Source organism: Rhinolophus sinicus, chromosome 3 (genome assembly GCF_057876585.1).
Source record: "Rhinolophus sinicus isolate RSI-liver-muscle chromosome 3, RSI-T2T, whole genome shotgun sequence".
Classification (NCBI taxonomy): domain Eukaryota; kingdom Metazoa; phylum Chordata; class Mammalia; order Chiroptera; family Rhinolophidae; genus Rhinolophus; species Rhinolophus sinicus.
Genome location: NC_142503.1, coordinates 103,797,665 through 103,819,676, shown reverse-complemented (window position 1 = coordinate 103,819,676; position 22,012 = coordinate 103,797,665). Strand labels below are relative to the sequence as shown.

The following is a 22,012-nucleotide window of genomic DNA, read 5'->3' as shown; positions in this document are numbered from 1 at the left end:
GAAACATCTTTTTCCCATCCCTTTACTTTCAGTCTGTGTGTGTCTTTTGACCTGAAGTGAGTCTCTTGTAGGCAGCATATGTATGGGTTTGTTTTCTTATCCATTCAGCCACCCTATGTCTTTTGATTGGAGCATTTAATCTATTTACGTTTAAAATAATTCCTGATAGATAAGTAGTTATTGCCATTTTGTTATTCATACTTTTGACTTTTTTTCTTTTTCTTTTTGGTCTTGAAGTCTCTCTAACATTCCTTGAAGTACTGGTTTGGTGGTGATGAACTACTTTAGCTTTTTCTTTTCTGTGAAGCTCTTTATCTGTCCTTTGATTCTACATGATAGCATTGCTGGGTAGAGTAACCTTGATTGTAGGTCCTTATTTTTCATCACTTTGAATATTTCCTGCCAATCCCTTCTGGCCTGCAAAGTTTCTGTTGAGAAATCAGCTGACAGTCTTATGGGAGCTCCCTTGTAGGTAAGTAACTGCTTTTCTTTTGCTGCTTTTAAGATTCTCTCTTTGTCTTTAACCTTTGGCATTATAATTATGATGTGTCTTGATGTGGGCCTCTTTGGATTCATCTTGCTTGGGACTCTCTGTGCTTCCTGGACTTGTATATCTGTTTTCTTTGCCAGGTTAGGGAAGTTTTCTGTCATTATTTCTTCAAATGGGTTTTCAATTCCTTGCCGTCTCTCTTCTCCTTATGGTATTCTGAAGATGCAAATGTTGGTACACTTGATGTTGTCCCAGGCGCCCCTTGAACTCTTTTCTTTGGATCCTTTTTTCTTTTTGCTGTTCTGATTGGGTGTTTTCTGCTACCTTATCTTATAAATCGCTAATTCGATCGTCTAATCTGTTGATTCTAATTTAATTGATTCCCTCTAATGTATTCTTCATTTCAGTTTTTGTAGTCTTTATTTCTTCCTGGTTCTTTTTTTGTTTTCTATCTCCATAGTTACGTTTCCTGTCTCTTTGTTGAAGTTCTCACTAAGTTCCTTGAGCATCCTTATAACCATTGTTTTGAACTCTGTATCTGCTAGATTGCTTGCCTCCATTCCATTTAGTTCTTTATCTGGAGTTTTCTCCTATTCTTTCATTTGGGATGTATTTCTTTGTTTTCTCACTTGGGCTGCCTCTCTCTTTGTTTCTATGTACTACATAGGTCTGTGTCTCCTAGTGTTGGCCAGATGGGTTTATGCAGTAGGTGCCCTGTGGGTGCACAGTCTTCCTGGTCACCTGCACCAGGTGCTCCAGGAGTGTCCCTTGTATGGGTTTTGTGTGTCCTCGATTGCTATTGGCACGTCAGTGAGTAGGATTGGCTCTTAGTCTGACTGGCTGTGGGGTTTGGCCATGTCCACAGCTTATGGGCTGCTGTGCAGGGGGGCTCACCCCACTGAGCAGAATTAACCCCAGCAGCTCTGGTGCCTGTTGAGACTGCCCTTCTGTGTGCTGCTTGTGGGACTAATTGGGTGGTGCTCTGCTGTGGTCTGAAGCCAACCTCCAGTTATGTTGGTTCTTGGACCTCTTGGGAGGGACTCTGGTGTAGGCCCAGGTCACCCACTACCTGTGACCAGCCAGGGACTACCTGTGAGTGAGTGAGTCTGTGCATGAACCCTTTAAAAGGATGTCTGGGTTTCCCACAGCCTTCTGTCCTGCTGGGATGGTCAGAATCCCCACTGTTTTTCACAGTCAGATGTTGTGGGGGTTCCTCTTCCCAGTGCCAGTACTCTGTTCTGGGTTGCCCAATGTGGAGCTGGAGTTCCTCACTCTTCTGTGGGAGAACCTCTGTGGCCAAGATATCCCCCCCCACCCCATGCTCAACTGCCACATGGAGGTGTGGGGCTGGCCCATTCTGCATCTCCACCCTCCTACCAGTCTCGACGTGGCTTCTTTTTTATATCCTTAGTTATAAAATTTCTGTTCAGCTAGACTTCTGATGGTTCTCCAGGTTGATTATTCCATTATAATTTAGTTATAATTTCAGTGTGGCCATGGGATGAGGGAAGTACAGCATTTATCTACTCGGCCATCTTGGACCTCTCTCCCAAGATTTGTTATATCGTTTGATATTCAACATAATATACTGAGGTAGGAAAGTGTTAAAATTCCTATTGTAACATTAGGAAATTAACATTTATTGAATGACCACCTTCAGATTTTTAAATAATTTTCCAGTGAAAATTATGGGGGGGGAGAATGGAGGCTCAGAGAAATTAAATAACTTGTTCTAGATTCCATAGAAGGCTGGTACTGAATCAAGATTTGAACTGTACATATGAAAGTTCTATGTGTTATGTGTCTGCTAGTCCTGGAAGAGATCCTTTGCCAAAGAAGTGTTCATTTATAATGTACTTACAAAAGTCTTAGTCATTTCAGAAAATTTTTCAACCAAAAATTCAAAGCACAATATTTTTTTCTCAGCCTTCATATATCCAGGATGCTATTCCCTAGCATTAATCAAAGTTTACTGTAGCGTTTCGAGTTCAGTCCATTCCTAAGAGAATTTAGCACCTAAGGCAAATTACAGGGGAGAAGAATTCTTGCGGTGTCATGTTTATTCGTTTATGGAATTGTATAAGATGTAAGTCTGCTGCATCCTTAAAGGGTGAAAGAAAGAAAAGAGATGTCACAAAAGAGTAGAATGGGGCAGGAGAAGAGAAGGGCCAAGAGAGTATGGTTGTTAGGTCGACAGCCTTCCACCCCCATCCCCCCATTCCCATGGCGATGGTGGGGGAGCTGTGTGGGAGCGAGGTCTTTCCTACAACCAGCTGACAGACATCACCTGTCTTCATCTCAGCAGTGGCCTGACCTCCGTGCTCATATAGGCTCCTGAAGTGTAGCACTGGAGATGACCACCTACCTGGCTCTGCTGTAAAAGAGACTCTGCTTTGGACTTCCAGGAGTATGCTTTTTAGAGGATCTTTCAAATAAATAATTCTCATAAAACTTGTGAAAGCATATATAACCAGTATTCCTGTTTGTTGGGGGAATTGAAGTGAGCAATGATTTGGAATATAAGAAATTCAACTGATACGTTTACAGGTAAAATTCTAACTATAAATTCAGGATTCATAGACTCTAGGGATGTCTAAGGTATCCAGAATTCCCTCCTCTTTGAAAATAACCGATAATAATAATGATAAAATAACAGCAACAACAGCTAACCTTTCTTTAGGATTTACTATATGCCAGACACTATTTGCATATCCTTCTCCCTCTCCCTTTCCCCGCCCCCTCCCCCTTCTCCTCCCACTCTCCTTATATATATTAATCCAATCTTCACAACTTTGTGAGGATGAGTGTTTTATTCCCTGGCCCTCCTGTTTAAAGGTGTCCCTGCCTGAATGCCCTGTCCCTCTTTCTTTATTTTTCTCCATAGAAAACTATCACTCATACATATATAAAATGTATTTTCATGTATCCTTTCTGTTAGCACTCTCCCACCTACCTACTTGCCACTCCCAACCAAATATAATCTTCCTGAAAGCAGGGGGTCAGTTTTATACATTTTTGTATCCCCGGTGCCTAGAACAGTCAGTACCTGGCACATGGTCGGTACTCAGAATATTTGTTGAATGAATGAATGAGTCTATTTTATAGACAAGGAAAACTGTAAATTTCCCAAGATCACAGTTACTAATAGGACAGTTATGGGCCACTGAGATCATTTCTAAAGTCTTTGATGGAGCTAACATGCTTTTAGCTTTTAGACAGACTATATTATATCTCCAGGAATATGAAATGACCTTTAAGCACTTGGATTTGGTGGTGTCTTCCCTTCTTCTAATCCCTAGGGCTCCATTTCATGAGCCTCTGGGCCCTTGAGTTTCCTTACAAATTGAACATTTTTTTCTTCATTTTTTACCCAGGGAACATACAAAATGACTCATCCTTTTGTTAAGATTTTTGATAATAGGCAAGGCCCCAATTTACATTTTATAAATTTTGTCTTTTAGGCTGTAGAAGCCGTGATACTTAGTGATATTGTAAACTCAAAGGGTTTAGTGCCTCCTTCTCTTTCACTCTCCCTTTAGAGCAGGGGTGTCCAAACTTTTTTCAACGTTTTTCACCAAGGGCCATATGTGGTAAAATACACAAACAGCCGGGCCACTCACTCGAGGTGAAGTACGCATTGCCTCACCTGGTTTATTTAAGTAAACTAAATATATTTTTGGAATTTGCTGAGGGCCAATTAACAATGGATCATGGGCCGCAGTTGGCCTGCGGGCCGCAGTTTGGACACCCCTGCTTTAGAGCATAGGTGACAGAGTGGTAGGCCATACAACTGATACTTGGTCCAAGATGACCCAGTAAGCCCCTAGGCCCAGAACTGTTTATTACAGTGTATTTCTTTACCCACTTTATACGTGCGCGCGCACGCACACACCCATCTTTAAACTTGGTTATTTGTGTAGCCTTTAGTAGGAAATTTAATTCTGGAAGTGGTTAGGCAGAACGTTAATGGCTAAGATCTGATGATTGATGGGGTTTGGGGGAAGAGAAGAAGAAAACTAAAGTCATCGAAGACTCTCAAATACACCCTTGTTGACTAGAAGAAGGGTAGTTCCACTCAGAATGTGGTTAGTTGGAAGATGAATCAGTTGCTTACAATTTTATCTTTCTTTTTCTTCTGGCATATAAAATCTTATCCATGATTTTATCTTACAAATTCCATTAATATTCCCTATTCTTGGGAAGGAGTAAGCAGCATCACTTCTTAATTATTGTGTTCTAGCAACATTGACTCTGGGTCACAATAAGCTTTTTTGCTTCCTGTCATATTATGGACATATAGGTCTTAGCTTTTCTGTTGATGTATCTTCTAAGGTTCTGGAGCAGAATGATTACAAATGATTATAAATCATTTTTCTCTCTTCCCCTGCTGTACCCTTCCTTTATTTTACATTTTTAAAAATCAGGGAATATCTTAAACATGTATTAAAGTGCATTTAAAAAATACAAACCCCCATGTACTACTCACTGGCCATATTTAATAAATAAAAACACTTAGCCATGTATACTTCTGAGCTGTTTTTTTCTTTTTTCTTTTTTTTTTTTTTGAGAAAGCATCAAAGAGTTGATGTCTCCTTATCTTTTCCTAATCCCATTCCTCCCTCTCCCTTCCTTGAGGTCACCACTGTCCTGAGGTTGGTGTGAATCCTTCTCCTTATTCCTACAGAAAAGTAATTTCTTAATGAATTTTAACCTATATTTTAAACTGTTGAATTCAAAGGGCAAGTAATTCATTTTATGGTTTCTCTATCACAAATCATTTTCAGTGACTCAAATAGATTTTTCTCCCCCACTCCTGGGCAGCAGTAGTCACATTTGAGCTATTGTAAAGATTGTGTCTAACTTTACAAAATATTTTTCATTCTCTGGTCAGCTGTGACGTTAACTACGTTATATTTTTTGTTACTACCATTCCTGAAATATCCTTCAGAAAGTCTTCATATTCAGCTTCTATGACCAGGGGGAGAGAGAAAGAGGAAGAGAGACAAAGAATGATTTTATTTTTCTAAAGCCAAGTTATCATTTGAAAAACTGACATTACAAGCTACAAAAAGTGAAGGCAGCACATATTCAACATGTAATAGTAGGACAGGTATCTTAAAGTTTAATACTCTATACATTTTTGATGTGCTGCATTCTTATGATCAGCAGCATGAAGAGTTTAATGTGGGGCCGGCCCGGTGGCTCAGGCAGTTGGAGCTCCATGCTCCTAACTCCGAAGGCTGCCGGTTCGATTCCCACATGGGCCAGTGGGCTCTCAACCACAAGGTTGCCAGTTCAACTCCTCGAGTCCCGCAAGGGATGGTGGGCTGCGCCCCCTGCAACTAGCAACGGCAACTGGACCTGGAGCTGAGCTGTGCCCTCCACAACTAAGATTGACAGGACAACAACTTGACTTGGAAAAAAGTCCTGGAAGTACACACTGTTCCCCAATAAAGTCCTGTTCCCCTTGCCCAATAAAATCTTTAAAAGAAAAGTTTAATGTGATAATACAATATGCTTGTGGTTAGTGGTAACGGAGAAACGTAACAATGACTGTGCTGTTTGCTTTGTCACACTGTGCTGCCCAGCTCCAGAGTTTCCTATTTTGGAGAAGCAGAACTGGTTGATACATCTCCACTACATCCGGAAGGATTATGAAGCATGCAAGGTGAGAGATGGTAATGATAGAGAAAATGAGAGGCTGACTTTGGTTAGGAAACTAACTGAGTGTCACACATAGTTTGTGGCAGCTTATATCTCACTAATAATGTATTTCCTCACACTTTGTGTATTTGTTAGCTTTTGCTATGATAATGCTGCTTAACAAACAACCTCAAAATTTTAGTGGCCTCCAATAACAGACATTTATTTATTGCTCATGGGCCTTCATATTGGCTGTGGGTGGCTGGGTTTGAATACAGGTTGTGGGTCACATTCAAGTATGTTCCATATGTCTTGTCATTTTAAGACCAGGCTGAAGGGGCAGCCAGTCCCTGGGACTTAGTCTCATAGTGGAGGGCAGGTGTTCCAACACAGCATTGTGTTTCACTTTTTGATCTCTGGATAGGTGAAAAATGGTATTTTATTTTTCTTATTATGTAAGCTTGAATATCATTTGTGTATTTAAAAACCATCTATTTCCTTTTCGCTAAACTGTTCGTGTCTTTGTAACATACTGTATGTTACATACATGCTGGCAGACAGTATTAACAAGCAAACTGCATCCTTGGTATTGTCTTTTTCTGCACGCAGAGCTTTGTAATGTCTCTAAGGTGGTAGTTTTTAATGTATACCTGTGGCTTGTATACCCATGGCAGTGCACAGAACTAGCAATGTTTAGTAGCAGTCTGAATCTTGAAAGATTTCTGTGTTTCATTCTCTGGTATTACCCTCTCCTTGTTTCCATTTTCCTTCTTTGAGCACTTCCTCTGTTTCCTTTTTGTTTGGCTTCTCTTCCTCTGCTTATTTCTTCAGAATTGGGGCTGTTCCTATGTACTGTCTTTGACCCCTTTCTCTGCACACACTTCCTCCTGTCTCCAGGCGAATCAGTACCTGCTGAATGCTTTTCAAATTTACAGGCATTTCAAGCTCATCTTTTCTGTAGCTGAATTGATCTGCTTCCTTCCAAACCCATTTCTTCTTCCTGTTCCCTGTCTCAGGGATAGGTGCCATCATTCACCCAGCTGTCTGTGCCAGTGTGCCCTGGCTCACTTGCCCTAATGTAATATATATAATCATCAACTTCTGGAGATCTTGGTCTATCTCTTGAAATTGTCCCCTTTTCATGCCTTAGTTAATCCCCTTCATTTTAATTTAAATTACCACAAGAGTTCTTATACTAACCTCGCTTCTAATCTTGCCTCCTTTCCATCTACTTCAACAGCGCTCCACAAATGATTTTTCTATAGAGCAAATAGAATCAGGTTACTAGTATTTTCCCATTGCTCTCAGCCTTTTTAGCGTGGCGTGCAAAGCCCTTCTCTCTGACTTTCCAGGCCACCTAGCTTCTCCCGCACCCCCAGCCCACACAGACTTGAGACTGCCTACTCTGGAGAGCTTTCCCTGATACTCCAAGTTCGAATCAGGTGCCTGTCCTCTGTGTAGGGTTTCCGGGCAGGAATTCCCACCTGTTCTTGGGATTTTTTTTTTTTTTTTCACTTTTCTGTTCCCAAATCCCGAAAAAAGTTGGTAGGAAAATCGGGAAAATTGGCTCCTTGAACCCAGGTGGTTGGTAGTATCGGCCGTCACTTTGTGGAAACGATTCAACGTGGAGAACAGAAAACAGTTTATATCTCGGGATTCGGGAATGGGAAAGCGAAAATAATTCCTGAGAATGGGTGGGAATTCCTGCCCGGAAACCCTACCTCTGAGCTCCTGTAGCACCCCGGGAGGGCTTAGCCTGTCAGTGTAGAAAAGGTAGAGCCTGTTTCTTGCTTATTAGAGAGCCCCTAACCTCTACAGTGGTGCTTGGAGGTGTTTTCAGATTTTTCTCAGCTTGCCTAGTTAGAGTCTTAGGGAAGTTAGAGTCTAGGGGCTGGCAAACTTTTTCTGTTAAGAGGCCAGATGGTAAATATTGTAGGTTTTGCAGGTTACATGCAGTCTCTTTCTCATAATCTTAACATTCTCTTATTTCTTACTACCCTTTAAAAATATGAAAACCACTTTCAGCTTGACAGCTGCACAAAAATAGGCTGTGTGGGTTGGATTTGGCCTGTGGGCCGTAGTTCGCCAATACCTGTTCTACAATAAGTGATCATAACAAGAGAGTTGAGATAAAAATACTTCTGAATGAATTACTTTATTAGTAATGATTAGTATCCTGGATTTTGTACATCTGCTCCTTGTCATGTCTACCTTCTCTTAAAAACACTTGACATTTAACCACTCCTCAGAAGTATTTTTCTTCCTCTTTCAGGCAGTTATCAAAGAACAGCTTCAGGAGACCCAGGGGCTATGTGAATATGCTATCTATGTGCAAGGTAAGACATATTTCTCCTCTTCTTGCTAGAGGAATGCACATTTTGCGTAGGTTCTGGAAAAAGAGCAAACAGCTTATGAAATACTTAAATTCAAGATGTGTTCCACAGAGGTCTTATTCAGTATTGTTCTTTTTTTTTGAAACTGGAACATAATTCTTGTGCTAGATTTGATCTCAGAAATGACTGGTTTTGTTAAAAAAAATATGCTACCATCCTTCACCCCTTTTCTAGTTTCCGGTGAGTGTTTTTCAGAATGATGTTAGGATCCCTGCCTCAGTTTCAGGCCCAGAAGAAGCTTTTGAAAGGGTTCCTTGTACTCAGGTTAAAAGAGATGAGGAAAGGCTTGACGACTTTTAGTAAGGTGAGTCAGGATGAAGGGAAAAAGCCTAGCAGTGTAAAGGATAAAGCAGAGAAGAAACTAAATTCATCAGAAACCAAATATAGGAACCACTGCCTTATTTACTTTCTAGTGCCAAAAGTAGCATCCTGTTTTCAGGAACTTTCTTTTTGACTTTCTGTTATGACTTTTAGGTAGTATAAATGCATTGTTTTGTTTACTATTCATTGCATTTATCGTCTTCAGATTAATATATAATTTTCTGACATAATTGGTAAGATACTGACACATCTAGGAGGAGGACATCATGGCAAAAAAACGTGCTCTTTTATTCTCAATTACCACAAGTTCCAGATTTTCAGTGCATCATTATACTTAAGCGTGGAAGTTCTCCTGAAAATTTAGGCCTGGAAATAATTATTGATTCTGATTGGCTGTGTACTGGAAAACAAGTCTGAAATATTACTTTCACTGTTTTTTTGCCAGAATCTCCTTGATGGACATGGGGTGTTGATTGCACTTGCTCATTTGGGCGTACTCTCTGAAAAGTATCAGGTGGAAGTGAATTATCATGATAAATAGAGCATCTGATGGGGAAGCCTAAGAATGTGCCTATTAAGAGTTTGTGGGATAATTTGCATGGCACCTGATTATCTGCGTGGTGGATGCTGGGAGGAGAGGAGTTAAATAGGTTTGAGGTTAGATACCGTATTATAATAGGTTTTAGCATGGCCGCGCCTTAGCTCTGGGCGCCTGCACGGCCCCTGCGGTGGTTGCTTCTGATGCTGCAAACACTCGCTTCCTGCGTCCACTTCCTATGGAGGCCGCTGAGCTGGCTCGCACCGCAGAGCTAATCGGCCAGAGTGCTGGCGGCAAACGGCCGGAGAGGGGCGCGCCGCTGCAGGGCCGCACGCCAGGGGCTGGTGCGGACAAGCGGGGCCGCCGCGGGCCTGGCGATGGCGGGCGGTGCCAGTGGGCGCTGGGCAGCAGGCAGATGGGGCGCCGGGGACCCCCGTTGCAGTCGCCTCTTCCCCCTGTCCCAGCGCACCGCCGCCCCTGCAGCCCCGGTCGTCCCCGCCCGCCTGAAGAGCCCGGGCGAGGAGCTGTTCAAAAACGGGCAGTTCGCCTAGGTGGCGCCAAAGCACGCACTCGGTGGTGATGGCGCCGCTGGAGCCCGCGGGAGTGAAGTGCAGACGATCTAAGGAAGCTGCACCCGCTGCATTCGAGATTGTAACAGGGCTCTGGAACTTCGTCCGTTCTCAGGCAGGCGACGAGCAATGGCCAGGAAACTTTAGAGCAGTTTAGAAAGCTTATGTGGATTATAAGAGAGTGTTGCAAATAGACTGCAGAATCCAGATCGTAGATGACAGTATTACAGAATAACAAGAATTTTAATGGGTCTGGATGGACCACGCTGGGGGGAGGAGCTGTCGCCCATTCCTTCTGAGCCCACTTCCGTGCAATGGTGAGCTTGGCGGCCTGCAGCAGAGATGCCCCCAGACCGACCAAATAGAAGATTTCTGCAGCCATCACCAAGGCATCACAGATGAGAAAATGTTTAAAACTCTTCAAGTAGGAGGTAGTCGTGTAAAGGAGAAAAACTGTAAAGATGCCCTTAGCAGATAAGTGAACACTAACGATTACTGATAAGGAATGTGCTGTTCACACAAACAGCTTGAAGCTATTTGAAGAGGCCAAGCAGTGCTGTGATCAGGCGCTTTATAAAGGCAGGTAACTGGAATGTGAAAGCCTGGGTGGCTCTTGCTCATAAAGGACCCAAGAATTATCAGAAAAACTTAACTGATTTCAGTAGTTCTACTAGATTCAACTATTATTGAGGCAAAGATGGAAATGAAAGAAGTAACCAGATTCCTTAATATTAAGGATAATACAGCACAATTCAACAAAGAAAAAGGGAGAAGGAAGGTTGAGATTCAAGAGGTGAAGGCCATGAAGAGCCTGAGAGGACCTCAGAGGAGGTCTCCATTGGCTGCCTTGCTTCTGAGAGGGGGGACACAAACTACGGGCCACCAGAATACTATGAAAAACTGGCGATCGCTGAGCCTGACTAATGCAGGGAAGGGGCACAAAGACTAGTGTCATGCTGGGTGGCAGGGGGTGGTCTCTGGTGCTGCTCCCCACATAAGAACGCAGGATATAGTGAGGCCAAAAAGGAACACCCACGGAGCCATAGATAGGGGAGTCACACCACTATAGTCTTGCTGGCGGCTGGGTTGGAGACACAGGAAGCAGGAGCCACACGATCCGCAACCTGCCGTCCACTTCTCTCTGCCAACCAACCTCACTCGCTAGCTGCAATCTGGTCTTGCAGACTCAGCCACAACCTTCTTGCTAGCACCTGTTTTCTGCTAGTGTAGCCACGGCAGTTATATTAGTGGCCAATGGCTCACTGGTTACAGCTGACGGCCAACTTGCCACAGCTGATGGCCAACCAATCACAGTTGATGGCCATTTACTACCCGAGTGAACACCTTTCCACATGAGGCCTAGAGCCTGGAAACTGCACTCCTGGCTCTGTCCCACAACTAGTTTTACAGAAGGGGGAGGTTGGATTCCAAGCCTGCTGCCTGCAAGCTGCCAGACACAGAACTCGGGCAGGTGTTAATCTGTCACATGGAACAGACCATCCATCCATCCTGTTCAGCAGAGATTCCACTGTAATGGCCATTCCTGTAATTACACCTATGACAAATTAGCCACGGGCTGTACCTTACAAAAGTTAAAGGTAAACCTGCCCCTAATCTGCTTCCGCATACCAAGAAGTTTTCCGTGGAAACAAGAAACACACATAAACCTTAGCCCGGGATGGAGGGATGTCTCTCTTCCACTAGTGATTAGAGACCACCACACTGCCTTTTCTTACTCGCTGCTAAATAAACTTACTTTCACTTTAAACCCTATATCGGCTCAAGATTGAATTCTTTCCTATATGAAGCCAAGAACCTTCTTAGCCCAGGGTTTGAGTCCCCACTCTGGGAATTTCGGCATTATAACAATACCTGCAACATAGTCAGGTTATAAACGCTGTCAGTACCAGGAAAGAGAAAGGAGCCCAAGCACACCTTTCCCCATCACTGAACCAGAATATTTGCCAATGTCGTTGGGTAACAGGCTGGAGGGTATATATTCCTCCTCATTCAGTCTCTGAAGAGTAATCTTATTGCCAAATATTTAAATGTCTTCTCCCCCTCTTTTAAGCCTGACCATATTTTTTCCCTTAATATAAAAGGGAAAGCAAAGAACTCATATTGAAAGTTCCTTTGTTAACTGAGTCAAAGTAAAGGTATTTCTTAAAATAAAACATTCAGATCTCAGAAAAAAGAAAAAAAGCTTTTAGCTTGTCAACAAGTTTGCTACTTGTTTCAAGCCATCTGAAGTCATATCTGGTTGTAGTAAAGAAAATTATCCAAAGAATTTCTTTGATATGATTTTCCACCTTCCTCTTCAATTTTTCTGATACCAGGCTCCATTCTCCTCAGAGCATGATTTGCTTTTCTGTGTTTTCTATTTCTTGGCAGCATTGATACTTCGCCTGGAAGGGAATATCCGAGAATCCCTGGAACTCTTTCAGACGTGTGCTGTCCTCAGCCCGCAGAGCGCCGATAACCTCAAGCAGGTGGCCAGATCTCTGTGAGTCCTGGGGCCTGGGGGCCGGGGCTGCCCGGGGAACACGAGAGCTGTGTGCGGTGCATTCTCGGCCTGAGCAGCCTGACACACACCGGGCAGCGGCTTCATAGGTGGAGGGGGCTTCACTCTGAAGAGTGTGGATTAATTTAGAAATTGGACAAAATGAGATAACTTGTAAAAAAGAACTGAACGTTTCAGACACTGTATATTCTAGCTTGACAGGGGAAGACTGATACTGTATCATATAAATAGTGACATCTTGTGCCCTCAGTCCCCTGATCTTATTGGCAGTCCATGGAATTTTTCTCATCCAACACCTAGCATAATGCGTGACACACAGTAGGTTTTTAGTGTTTGCTGAGTGAATGCCCTGAGGGCTCCTGGATCTGAGCAGCCTCCAAAGGCTTTCGAAGCTGTTAGGTACACTCATAGCTTTACGACTCCAGAGTAGTAACGTGCTCCGTGGGGTTCCCATCCCCACTGCTTACCTACATTGTCATTTACACCTGTACTGTCTGCATAGAGCCCGGTTTCCTGTCTCTCCAGAACCATGATCCAATGTCAAGTAAAGAGACTTAGGTTTGGAGGGAAGGGCATGTCCCTAATAGAGGACGGTGATAAATGACGGCAGCTCTTGCTTAGCACGGTATATGATTTAGCTTCTTTTTTGGTCTACATTTGTAGTATACTGTGGAAAATAAATCACGGGCTTTCACTAAAATTGGTGTAGAATGGGACCAAGCCGCTGGAACTGCTACCAGTACAGTCCCTGCCGAGAGAGCTTCTGCTGCTGGATACAGCAGCCTCACTGGCCAAATCGCAGGCTTCCAGAATTCTCCGCTGGATGGAATATGAGTCAAATGTGGGACCAGGGGGGTTTTATAAAAGCGTTGAGCTAATAGTTATAGGAAATGTATTTTCTTCCACAGATTTCTTCTGGGAAAACATAAAGCTGCCACTGAAGTTTATATTGAAGCCGCTAAACTTAACCAGAAAGATTGGGTAAGGAGGGAAATTTAAGTTCTTTGTTATTAGTAACATGCTGACGGTTCCCCTCATCATAGGGCTGTCTTCTTACCGAATTCTTACATGCCAAAAATGTCTGTTTTATCCTCACACTTGATCGATTTGGCTAGGGGTAAGATCAAAACTCCTGTTTCCACTTAACTTAGGAGGCACTGCTATGTGGTTTTCTGGCAGTGAGTGTTGCTGAGGAGCCGGCTGTTACCAGTCTGATTCCTGCTGACAGCCCCACTTCTCCTCTAGACGTGTTCGCCTTTCTCTAAAGCTACCTTAAATAAAGGGAGACTTAAAAAAGGAAATTCAAGAGATTCTGTAGAACTTCAGATCAGGAAATCCAGGCTGCAGTGAACTTGAACTGGAAAGCTGTCAGCAAACAAGGTAGTAGCTACTCTGCATTTGTTTCATTTCTTTCTTTCTGTAGATCAGCAGTTGGCAAGTTTTTTGTAAAGGGCCACTTAGTAAATATTTTAAGCTTTGTGGCTTCATATAGTCTCTGTTGCAGCTACTGAACTCTGAAGTTCTAGTGTGAAAGAGCCATAGCCAATACCAGTGCAACTTTATTTACCAGAAAAGGCAGAAGACAGATGTGGTCTGTGGGCCTTAGTTTGCTGACCTGCTGTCTGCATCTGCAGCCTGACTCTTACGTAGATTCCATCATAGTGCCCTCTAGATGGCGCTGTCAGTCCCCAAGTCACATCATCTAGTGAATTGCTAGATTCCTGGGAAAAGGATCTGATTGACATATAACAGGGGTGCCAAAAAAATGTATACATATGACTTGTATTTATCTGTTGTTATTGGTATATATTAAGTATTACAATTTTAATACAGTTTTTTCCTTTCTTAAAATGTGTATACATTTTTTTGGCGCCCTCTGTATATTCTTATGGTGGGGCAGGGGCTGTGGGTAGTCTCTTCTGAGAAGAGGGCACCAAGAATGTGAGCAGTGGGCAGCTCTTAGAGTAAAAAGGGATGGGGATGGGCTGGGTATGTACCCCAAGCTACCACGTAGACTCAGGATCATGTGTTTCTTCTGCTTTTATCTCATAATCTGTGGGGTTTTAATTAAGGAATCCCTCTTGTAGAATTAAATGTATTTGAGTATGAAATCTAGTAAACTAACTGAAGTGCGCATGTTTTAAAGTTTAAACTCCTGAACAGTAACAATATCTAGATGCCTGTTGTTTCGCTGACAGGGTGGAATTCGCACCTAAGCTGTTTTCCTTTCTTTTGTGTGTAGGAGATCTGTCATAACCTAGGAGTTTGCTACATTTATCTGAAACAGTTCAACAAGGTAACTTACAGAAGTGCCGGTGGCAGTTGAGTGGTTGACTGGGGATTTCAGTCATTTTGTATATTCCTAGTGCTGGCAGACATCTCTGGAAGTGAAAATTGAAAGTGCCATATACATTTATCCCCATTTTTATTCTCATTTGTCATTATCCATCTGGGTTTTTTCTGCTTTTAACAAGAAAATGAAAAATTCTAGAAATATTATGGAGGAATAGCAATCTATTTGCTTTTCTCCTCTCTTCTTTTTCTCCTTTCCCAGTTTAATTTCCAGTATAGGAACAAATGTTCTGTAAAACTTAGATATCAAAAAAGTGCACCCTTCAGTCTTAAAAGTGTAATCATGACCATGTGAGTTCTCTTGTGCTCTGACAGTGACTGATTTTAGTTTTTAAGGTCGTTGGAAATGAACTTTGAAAGTTCTAAGTGTATCTGATTTCTGAGCGTTTCAGTGTTTAAGGTTATCCATGTGAGAATGTATTTCATTGTGATGAAGCTGTAAGCTCTAAGGCCCTCCGATCAGATAAAGCGTTGGAGCTTCCGTGGTACTCAGAGAAAAACGTGTATGAGGATGTCCTCATTGCGGTGCGGGCTGAATTACTGAGCGGTGTGACTGTTCCCACAGTGGGGGTGGGTAGAGTCCCCTTCACAGGCTTCCACTTAGTGGTTGTGAAGTTTTCTTTTCTCCCGTGCCGACAGCACTGAGAATCTGAGTTGGTTAATACCCATTTGACAATGTTTAATCTATATCAGTTGCAAACTGATGCAACCTAATATGTCCCTCAGGGGTGTGAAAAAAAATTTGTACATCAACAGTTAAGGTGTGAAAGTAACTTTTTCTCCTATAAGATATATAATAAATAAAATATATAAATAAAAATGTATATGTGTCGTGGGTCCCTTAGGTTTCCTGGGCAGATCTACAGTGTTCTGTACTTGGTTAAGAGGAGCTTTATCTCTCCAGAGGCTAGTCTGAGCCAAGCACATTTCTGTTACCGGGATTATTCTGAGCAGAGAGTAGGACTGGTCTTTGGTCAGATCTGCCCTGAGGAGGAGAATTATATTGAGATTTTACTGTAAAGCTAACAGCAAATGCAGTACTTGACATTTATGTAAATACCTGTTGAATCAGTGAGTGACTAAACAAAGCCCTTTCGAGCATCTACGAGGAAGGATAACGGCTCCTACAGAGCCGGGTGTTTGTTTTGTTCGCTCCAAGACACCTATGTAGCACCTAGAACAACAGGCACTCGATGAGTGCATGTTGAGTGAGTAAATGAGAGCGGTCCATTCATTCATTCAGCAGAACATTGGTGAGGAACATGCAGTCCACCTGGGGCAGGCTGTGCAGCTGGGCAGTGGCGCAGCTGACGTCAGGGTCAGGGCAGAACCGAGCACTATGCTGTGAGGTCCCTTTTGACTTGAAGAGTGTGAGCCATGGCTATGGTTATCGAGGAGTAGAAGACACTCAGACAGGCTCGTCGTCTTGTATAAACTCTTCCAAGGGGCTCTGCAGGCAGATACCCCTGCTGTCAGCTGTCCTGTCAGCAAGTACGGTTGGGACATGTTTTCGTTTGGGGGCAGTGTGGGCTGTTTGCTGGAACGTGATGTTCCCACGTTAGTACAGCAGGAGCTCTGCTTGCACTGTGGCCATACAGAGCCACTGGCCTTCGTGGTAGTGACCTGGTTCTGTTTCCTTCCCCAACCTGTCAGGCACAGGAGCAGCTGCAGAGTGCACTGCACCTTAACAGGCACGACCTGACCTACGTGATGCTGGGGAGGATCCACCTGCTGGAGGGAGACGTGGACAAGGCCATCGAGATCTACAGGAAAGCAGTGGAGTAAGTGTGTGTTTCCTGTCGGGCAAGGAGAGGCTAAAAATAACAGGACAGATACATGAACTCCCAAGGCTAAGAATATGTGTGCCTGGTACTAGCTGTGTGAATTAAAGGTTAGCTAAGGTTACGAGCTCCCAGTGGCTGAAATAAGCAAGGCTTGTGTTTCTTTCTTACCTACTGGTATGGCTGGTCTCGCCCATCTGGGCAGTGCTGCTTTGCAGGGCCCATCAGGTACCCAGGTTCCATTGCTTAGGTTGTCCTCACCTGCAGGGGTGAAGCTGACATACTGTAGCATCGACGTTCCACGCTGTGGTGGGGGAGGTGGTACAGGAAAGCACGTGCTGAGTCAGCAGCTCCTGGTATTTTAAATGGCCCAGAAGTTACACACATCGTTCCTGCTCCCATTCCATGGTTCGAAATTAGCAACATGGCCACAGCTAGCTGCAAGGGAAATGGGTACATGTGCTCAGGAGGAAACTCTTACTAGCATGAGCCCAATATCTTGTTTTTCTGAAACGTCATTGGGGAGGCCAAACCCTATTGATGATGGAGCTAAATGCTTTCCCAGGATGGTGTTCCGTGTTTCCTCCCTAGGGACACATGCTAGCTTGCCTTTTCTGTGTAGGGTCTTGTCTTGTTTTAAGTGGAGTAGCTGTAGCAAAATGCTTTAGTGTCTCATTTGTTTGGTCACTTAACAGAATGCCTGGTGACAGGTAATTAGACTATAAATGAAACTTAATTGCCTTTGTCTTCTACCATGGCAATGTAGTAACTTTTCTGGTTATATCAGTCACAACCCAGCTTTCTGAATTTTCTTTAGTCGCATTTTGAGTCTAAAAACATAAAAGTCTCTTGGTTTGTTAAGCTACAAGAGAGACTTTTGTTGTCGAGAGTCTAAGTTTATGTGGACAAGTAGGATAGGTTAAGTTTCTCTGGGGCCAGTGGAAGCCTGATCCCTGGTCCCTGCCTTCTAGGAGATGAGCTCCCATAAATATGCAGGGTAACATTATTCCAGTGACTGGTCAAGGACTTAAGTCACACAAATTCCCAAGGGAGAAAAGGGGACAGCTGAGTGTTTGGAGTCTCATGGCGAATGTAGAGACCCACAGCTTGGAGATAGCAGTTATGTTTTGGTGGGGGGATGGGTGCTGCCAGAATCGTGGAAGTTACTTGGTTTGGGGGAGGGAGGTGATCAAAATGGATATTATTATGGCAGCGAGTGAAGGGCAAACACTCTGTTGAACTGAGGAAGCTGTGTTTAGCCAGCTAAGGCTCCCGGCCAGGGCTTTGGCCCCTCTGGTTCGGGTCTCCCCATAGGAACGCGTGCCCTACCTCATTCCTTAGAAGCAGGAGACTCGTTCTTCACTTTTGGCATTTTTGCTGTTGAAACTGCCTGATGAGCCTGTAGTCAGATCATCTCAGCTCGGTGTTACTTTGGTTCTGTAACGAAGAAATATCAGAGAGGGGTTGGGAAAGCAGATAGTCTTTTACTTAAGCCAGTGCTTACTCCCCAAAGCCAATGGCTGATTCTTTCCTGGAGCTAGTATGCATCTTCCTTCTGTTGTTTAGTTGGGCTGTTTAGTGTGGCTTTTTGTTTAATGTGGAAGCATTCAGGCCCTTGGGATCCAAGATTACACAGAAAAAAGTATGCAAGCTGCCATTGTGAGTACAGTGAGAACAGAAAAAAAGAAATACCCCATAAAAGTGAACTGGCTAAAACTGTGTGCTCTAGACTGACTTGGTTGATAAAGAATTGTTCTTCATTCTATCAGTGTAATCAAGACAGTCACACAAAATATTCCATAGGTTCTTTCTCAGGAGCTAAGAAAAGGTCCAGAAAAGGGGTCTCGATTCTAAGAGCCATTTCTTTCTTGCTGGGCAGTCATCCGTGTAGCCGGGGTTGAGATGACCTACTCTTGGAGGCAATCCCCAGATCACCTGCGGGGGTCCCGTGGGGAGTGGGCAGCGGTAGCCTGTCAGTTGCTGCACAGCTGTGTCCCCCAGACATACCTGGCTTCCCTCTGAGCAGCTCTGTGTTCCTCTCTGTGTCGTAGGTTCTCACCAGAAAATACAGAACTTCTTACAACCTTAGGATTACTCTACTTACAGGTAAGGAGAACTCAACTCATTCGTGCACTGATGTCAGAAATGCTTTGGGGTTCGTGTGTATTGTGGTTTCGCTGCATTTTGATTTTACTTTAACTCCTGTCACTAAAGGTCCTTTGAAGCACATGAACCTCTCACTGCATTGTCTGTTCTTCTCTGTTACAGAAATTCACTTACTTTTCTGCATTCAAATCAAAAGCAGATCTACTTGAGTTTAGTGCAGTTACGATTCTTAAAGGAAAGAGCATCTATGAGAAATCACTGGTCAGGGCAGCTGGCGTTGTGCTGTGGGGGAGAGACGCTGACACAAGTTAGCACTGTTAGGCTGTGGGCTAAGGCCGCGTCTGCTGTCCCTTCTCCCCAGCCAGGTCCCATCGGAAAGAGAAAGTGACTCATTGTGTAGAGTAAGAAGCCTCCCTCCACACTCCTGAGCGTGACTGGCATTCTTTCAGCTCCATCATTTCTCCGTATCAGCCTGAGGACTGGCCCGGGGAGGGGCCCCTACCACCCAGTCTTCCCTCAGCTCCCCAGTTTCCTTGCTCAGCTGCTCCTGCCTCCAGCGGTGCCTCTTTGGAAGCCTTGCTGTGTGTTTCCTTTTTGTCTAAAAGGAATCAGGAGCTTAACCCTGGCCCTGCTTGGCTTTGGCCTGGGAGGTTGGCCCACCCGGGGAGCAGATGAGGCTGACTAGCCCATTTCCTGCCACAAGACAGTGTGGGGCCGCAGTGTGGCAGAGATGGTTCCTGCAGATAGATACTTTGATCTCATCAGGGGACAAAATCTGCAAAATGGGGGGACTTCTGGTTTTCTTTTTCTATCAGTAGCTCTTTTTTTGTCAGGAGAACTCAGAAAAGTCAGGGTGTGATTGGCCAGACTCCTTAACTGCCATGTCCCCGCTGATACAGTTCTCTGGTTTGCTTCTTCTCCAAGCTCGGCATTTACCAGAAGGCATTTGAACACCTTGGAAACGCACTGACTTATGATCCTACCAACTACCAGGTACTGCAGGCTGCCCAGCCCCAAGCCTTCGCACTCGTGGTCCCGGCGCCCCTTGAGGTGACCTGGCCCTGTAAAGAAAGTACCTTTCCTTAGAGAAATTATAAATAAGCATGGCTTTTGTTATTTGAAAATATTGTAAAGTATTGGTGCTCTGCTTCTTATTTTCCAAAAGAGCATATTTGTTTACAACATGCCTGTAACTTACGCAGAAAGTGAAACTGTCATGCTGGTAAAGTTTTATGTGTTATTTAGGAAATTAGCAAAGCCTCCACAGCTACTGTCAAAGTCATTCTGGTGGAATGGCTTCTAGATTCCTAATGCATTTGCAGTGACAACTCTTGTCCAGATACGACGTAGGCATGAGAAGGTCATCAAGTAGATGATGAGTGTCATTGAGGAAGATGCTGCAGGACAGGCTGAGAAGGACACAGACTCAGGCCGGTGTGGGAGTCGCATGGGCCTGGCTCCGTCAGCCCACCTCCCTCCCCCGACACCCTACCTTAGAGACATGGCAGGGCTGGAGTGGTGTAGCCTAAAGCTGACTCACCTCGGTCCTGCGGCAGGAGGAGCTGCCACTTCAGTGGCAAAGAGAGCAGCATTTGAGTTGTCTGGAGCGCTTGGAGTATCAAGTAGGGGCCGCAGGGGACAGATCAAAGGCGGTTTTTATTCAAGGGCTCTGATGCTTAGAAATCCTGATTTCCCCGGCCAGATGTAGGAGACGAATGATCTGGGTAAAGTCAGCCACATCGTACCTTTCTCTGTGCTCTGAGAGCCGCAGTGTGGGCTGCAGAGCTTTGTTGCAGTAGTTTGACGCTATTACATATGGGCGTGTCCCCAAAAGCATTTGACAGTCCCGTCTCGCTGTTGTCCACCCTCAGCAAGGCTCCTTACTGCCCCGTCCGTTGGGTGATAACTCTGACCAGTCCTCCACGTCTTCTGCTTCCAGGCCCTCCTGGCAGCCGGCAGCATGATGCAGGCCCATGGAGACTTCGACGTTGCCCTCACCAAATACAGAGTTGTGGCTTGTGCCGTTCCAGAAAGCCCTCCACTCTGGAATAACATTGGAATGTGTTTCTTTGGCAAGAAGAAATACGTAGCAGTGGGTATCTTCTGGACTCCCTGTGTGTGGGCGTGTGTGCAGGTACGGGGTCCGCCCTGCGTGCCCAGCCTCACTGAGTGCCCCCCTCTCCTGCAGGCTATCAGCTGCCTCAAACGAGCCAACTACCTGGCACCCTTCGATTGGAAGATTCTCTATAATTTGGGCCTTGTCCATTTGACCATGCAGCAGTATGCATCAGCTTTCCATTTTCTCAGTGCAGCCATCAACTTCCAGCCAAAGATGGGGGAGCTGTACATGCTGTTGGCTGGTAAGAGGCATTTACGTGGAGAACCTCCAAAGCCTGCAGTGAGGGAAAGTGAGTCAGTGTCACTGGAGGCCAGTAGTTACATGTCCCTTCTGTGGAATCTGGATTACTGTCCTAGACCTTGAAAAAAACGTGAAAAAAAAAATACGATGACAGAGCACTTGGTTGCTTCTAACTTGGGAGAATTTTGCTCAGAGACCAACAGATTAAGTCAAGATCATCCCTAGTCCACCTGTTACCAAATATTTCCCCAGGATGACCATTTATTTATATACTGAGTCCAGCTAAGTTCCAGGTGTCACTGAGTGTTAGAGCTGGGGCTTCAGGAAGGGTGCTGCCTCCACTTACTAGAGAAACTCGGAGGCTTGGTGAGAGGATTACATGATTAAATAACCAATGAGTATTAACTATTGGTTCTGTTGTCATTATAGATTGGTCTGTTATATTAATGCTATAGTTACTGTAATGTAACAGTAATGACTAAGTGTTCTTTCTGAGGGATAGTTCTCCATATACTAAACTTACTAAATGTTAAGCCCAAAAGCAGTTTCCATGTTCTCATTGACACTGGTCTTCAGGTGCTTTTTTTTTGGGTCGTTATTGTAGGGTTCATATTTATAAGAGAAAGGCTGAAAAACCAAATCGAGTGCTGGTTATTTGGGGGTTGCCCAAATACAGAGTAGCCTGGTTCTAACGGGGATGGAATGTCAGCCAGTGGCCACGCTTTAAGGCGCACGCAGTGTTACAAAGTAGGGATGCCCCCCTCGTCCTTCAGAGCTTCCAAAGGACAAGCTGCAGCTCAGTAGCAGAGTGGCCGTGGAGCCCCCGGAACCGAGGCTTGCAGCCATGAAACTGCACACTGTGCCCAGCCGTTAGCAGGCACGAACGTCACAGGGTGCGGTGGGAGGTGTCAGGAAAGGTCGTTTGGGGTCAGATTACGG

At 44.3% G+C, this 22,012-nt stretch overlaps 1 protein-coding gene across 9 annotated transcripts in view; it reads left to right on the top strand.

The window, feature by feature from the left end:
* BBS4 (Bardet-Biedl syndrome 4) overlaps positions 1 to 22,012 on the top strand; it is a 41,085-nt gene that overhangs the window by 15,569 nt on the left and 3,504 nt on the right. For 7 of the 9 annotated variants that reach the window (XM_074328236.2, XM_074328234.2, XM_088796846.1 and 4 more), the window contains 10 exons: positions 6,079 to 6,158; positions 8,406 to 8,469; positions 12,346 to 12,457; positions 13,384 to 13,456; positions 14,718 to 14,771; positions 16,481 to 16,608; positions 18,660 to 18,714; positions 19,639 to 19,707; positions 20,654 to 20,806; positions 20,903 to 21,074. In XM_074328236.2, coding sequence (XP_074184337.1) covers positions 6,079 to 6,158; positions 8,406 to 8,469; positions 12,346 to 12,457; positions 13,384 to 13,456; positions 14,718 to 14,771; positions 16,481 to 16,608; positions 18,660 to 18,714; positions 19,639 to 19,707; positions 20,654 to 20,806; positions 20,903 to 21,074 — 960 coding nt within the window. The remainder of the gene's footprint in view (positions 1 to 6,078; positions 6,159 to 8,405; positions 8,470 to 12,345; positions 12,458 to 13,383; positions 13,457 to 14,717; positions 14,772 to 16,480; positions 16,609 to 18,659; positions 18,715 to 19,638; positions 19,708 to 20,653; positions 20,807 to 20,902; positions 21,075 to 22,012) is intronic. The other 2 variants (XM_019735944.3, XM_074328238.2) reach the window with 1 other exon arrangement.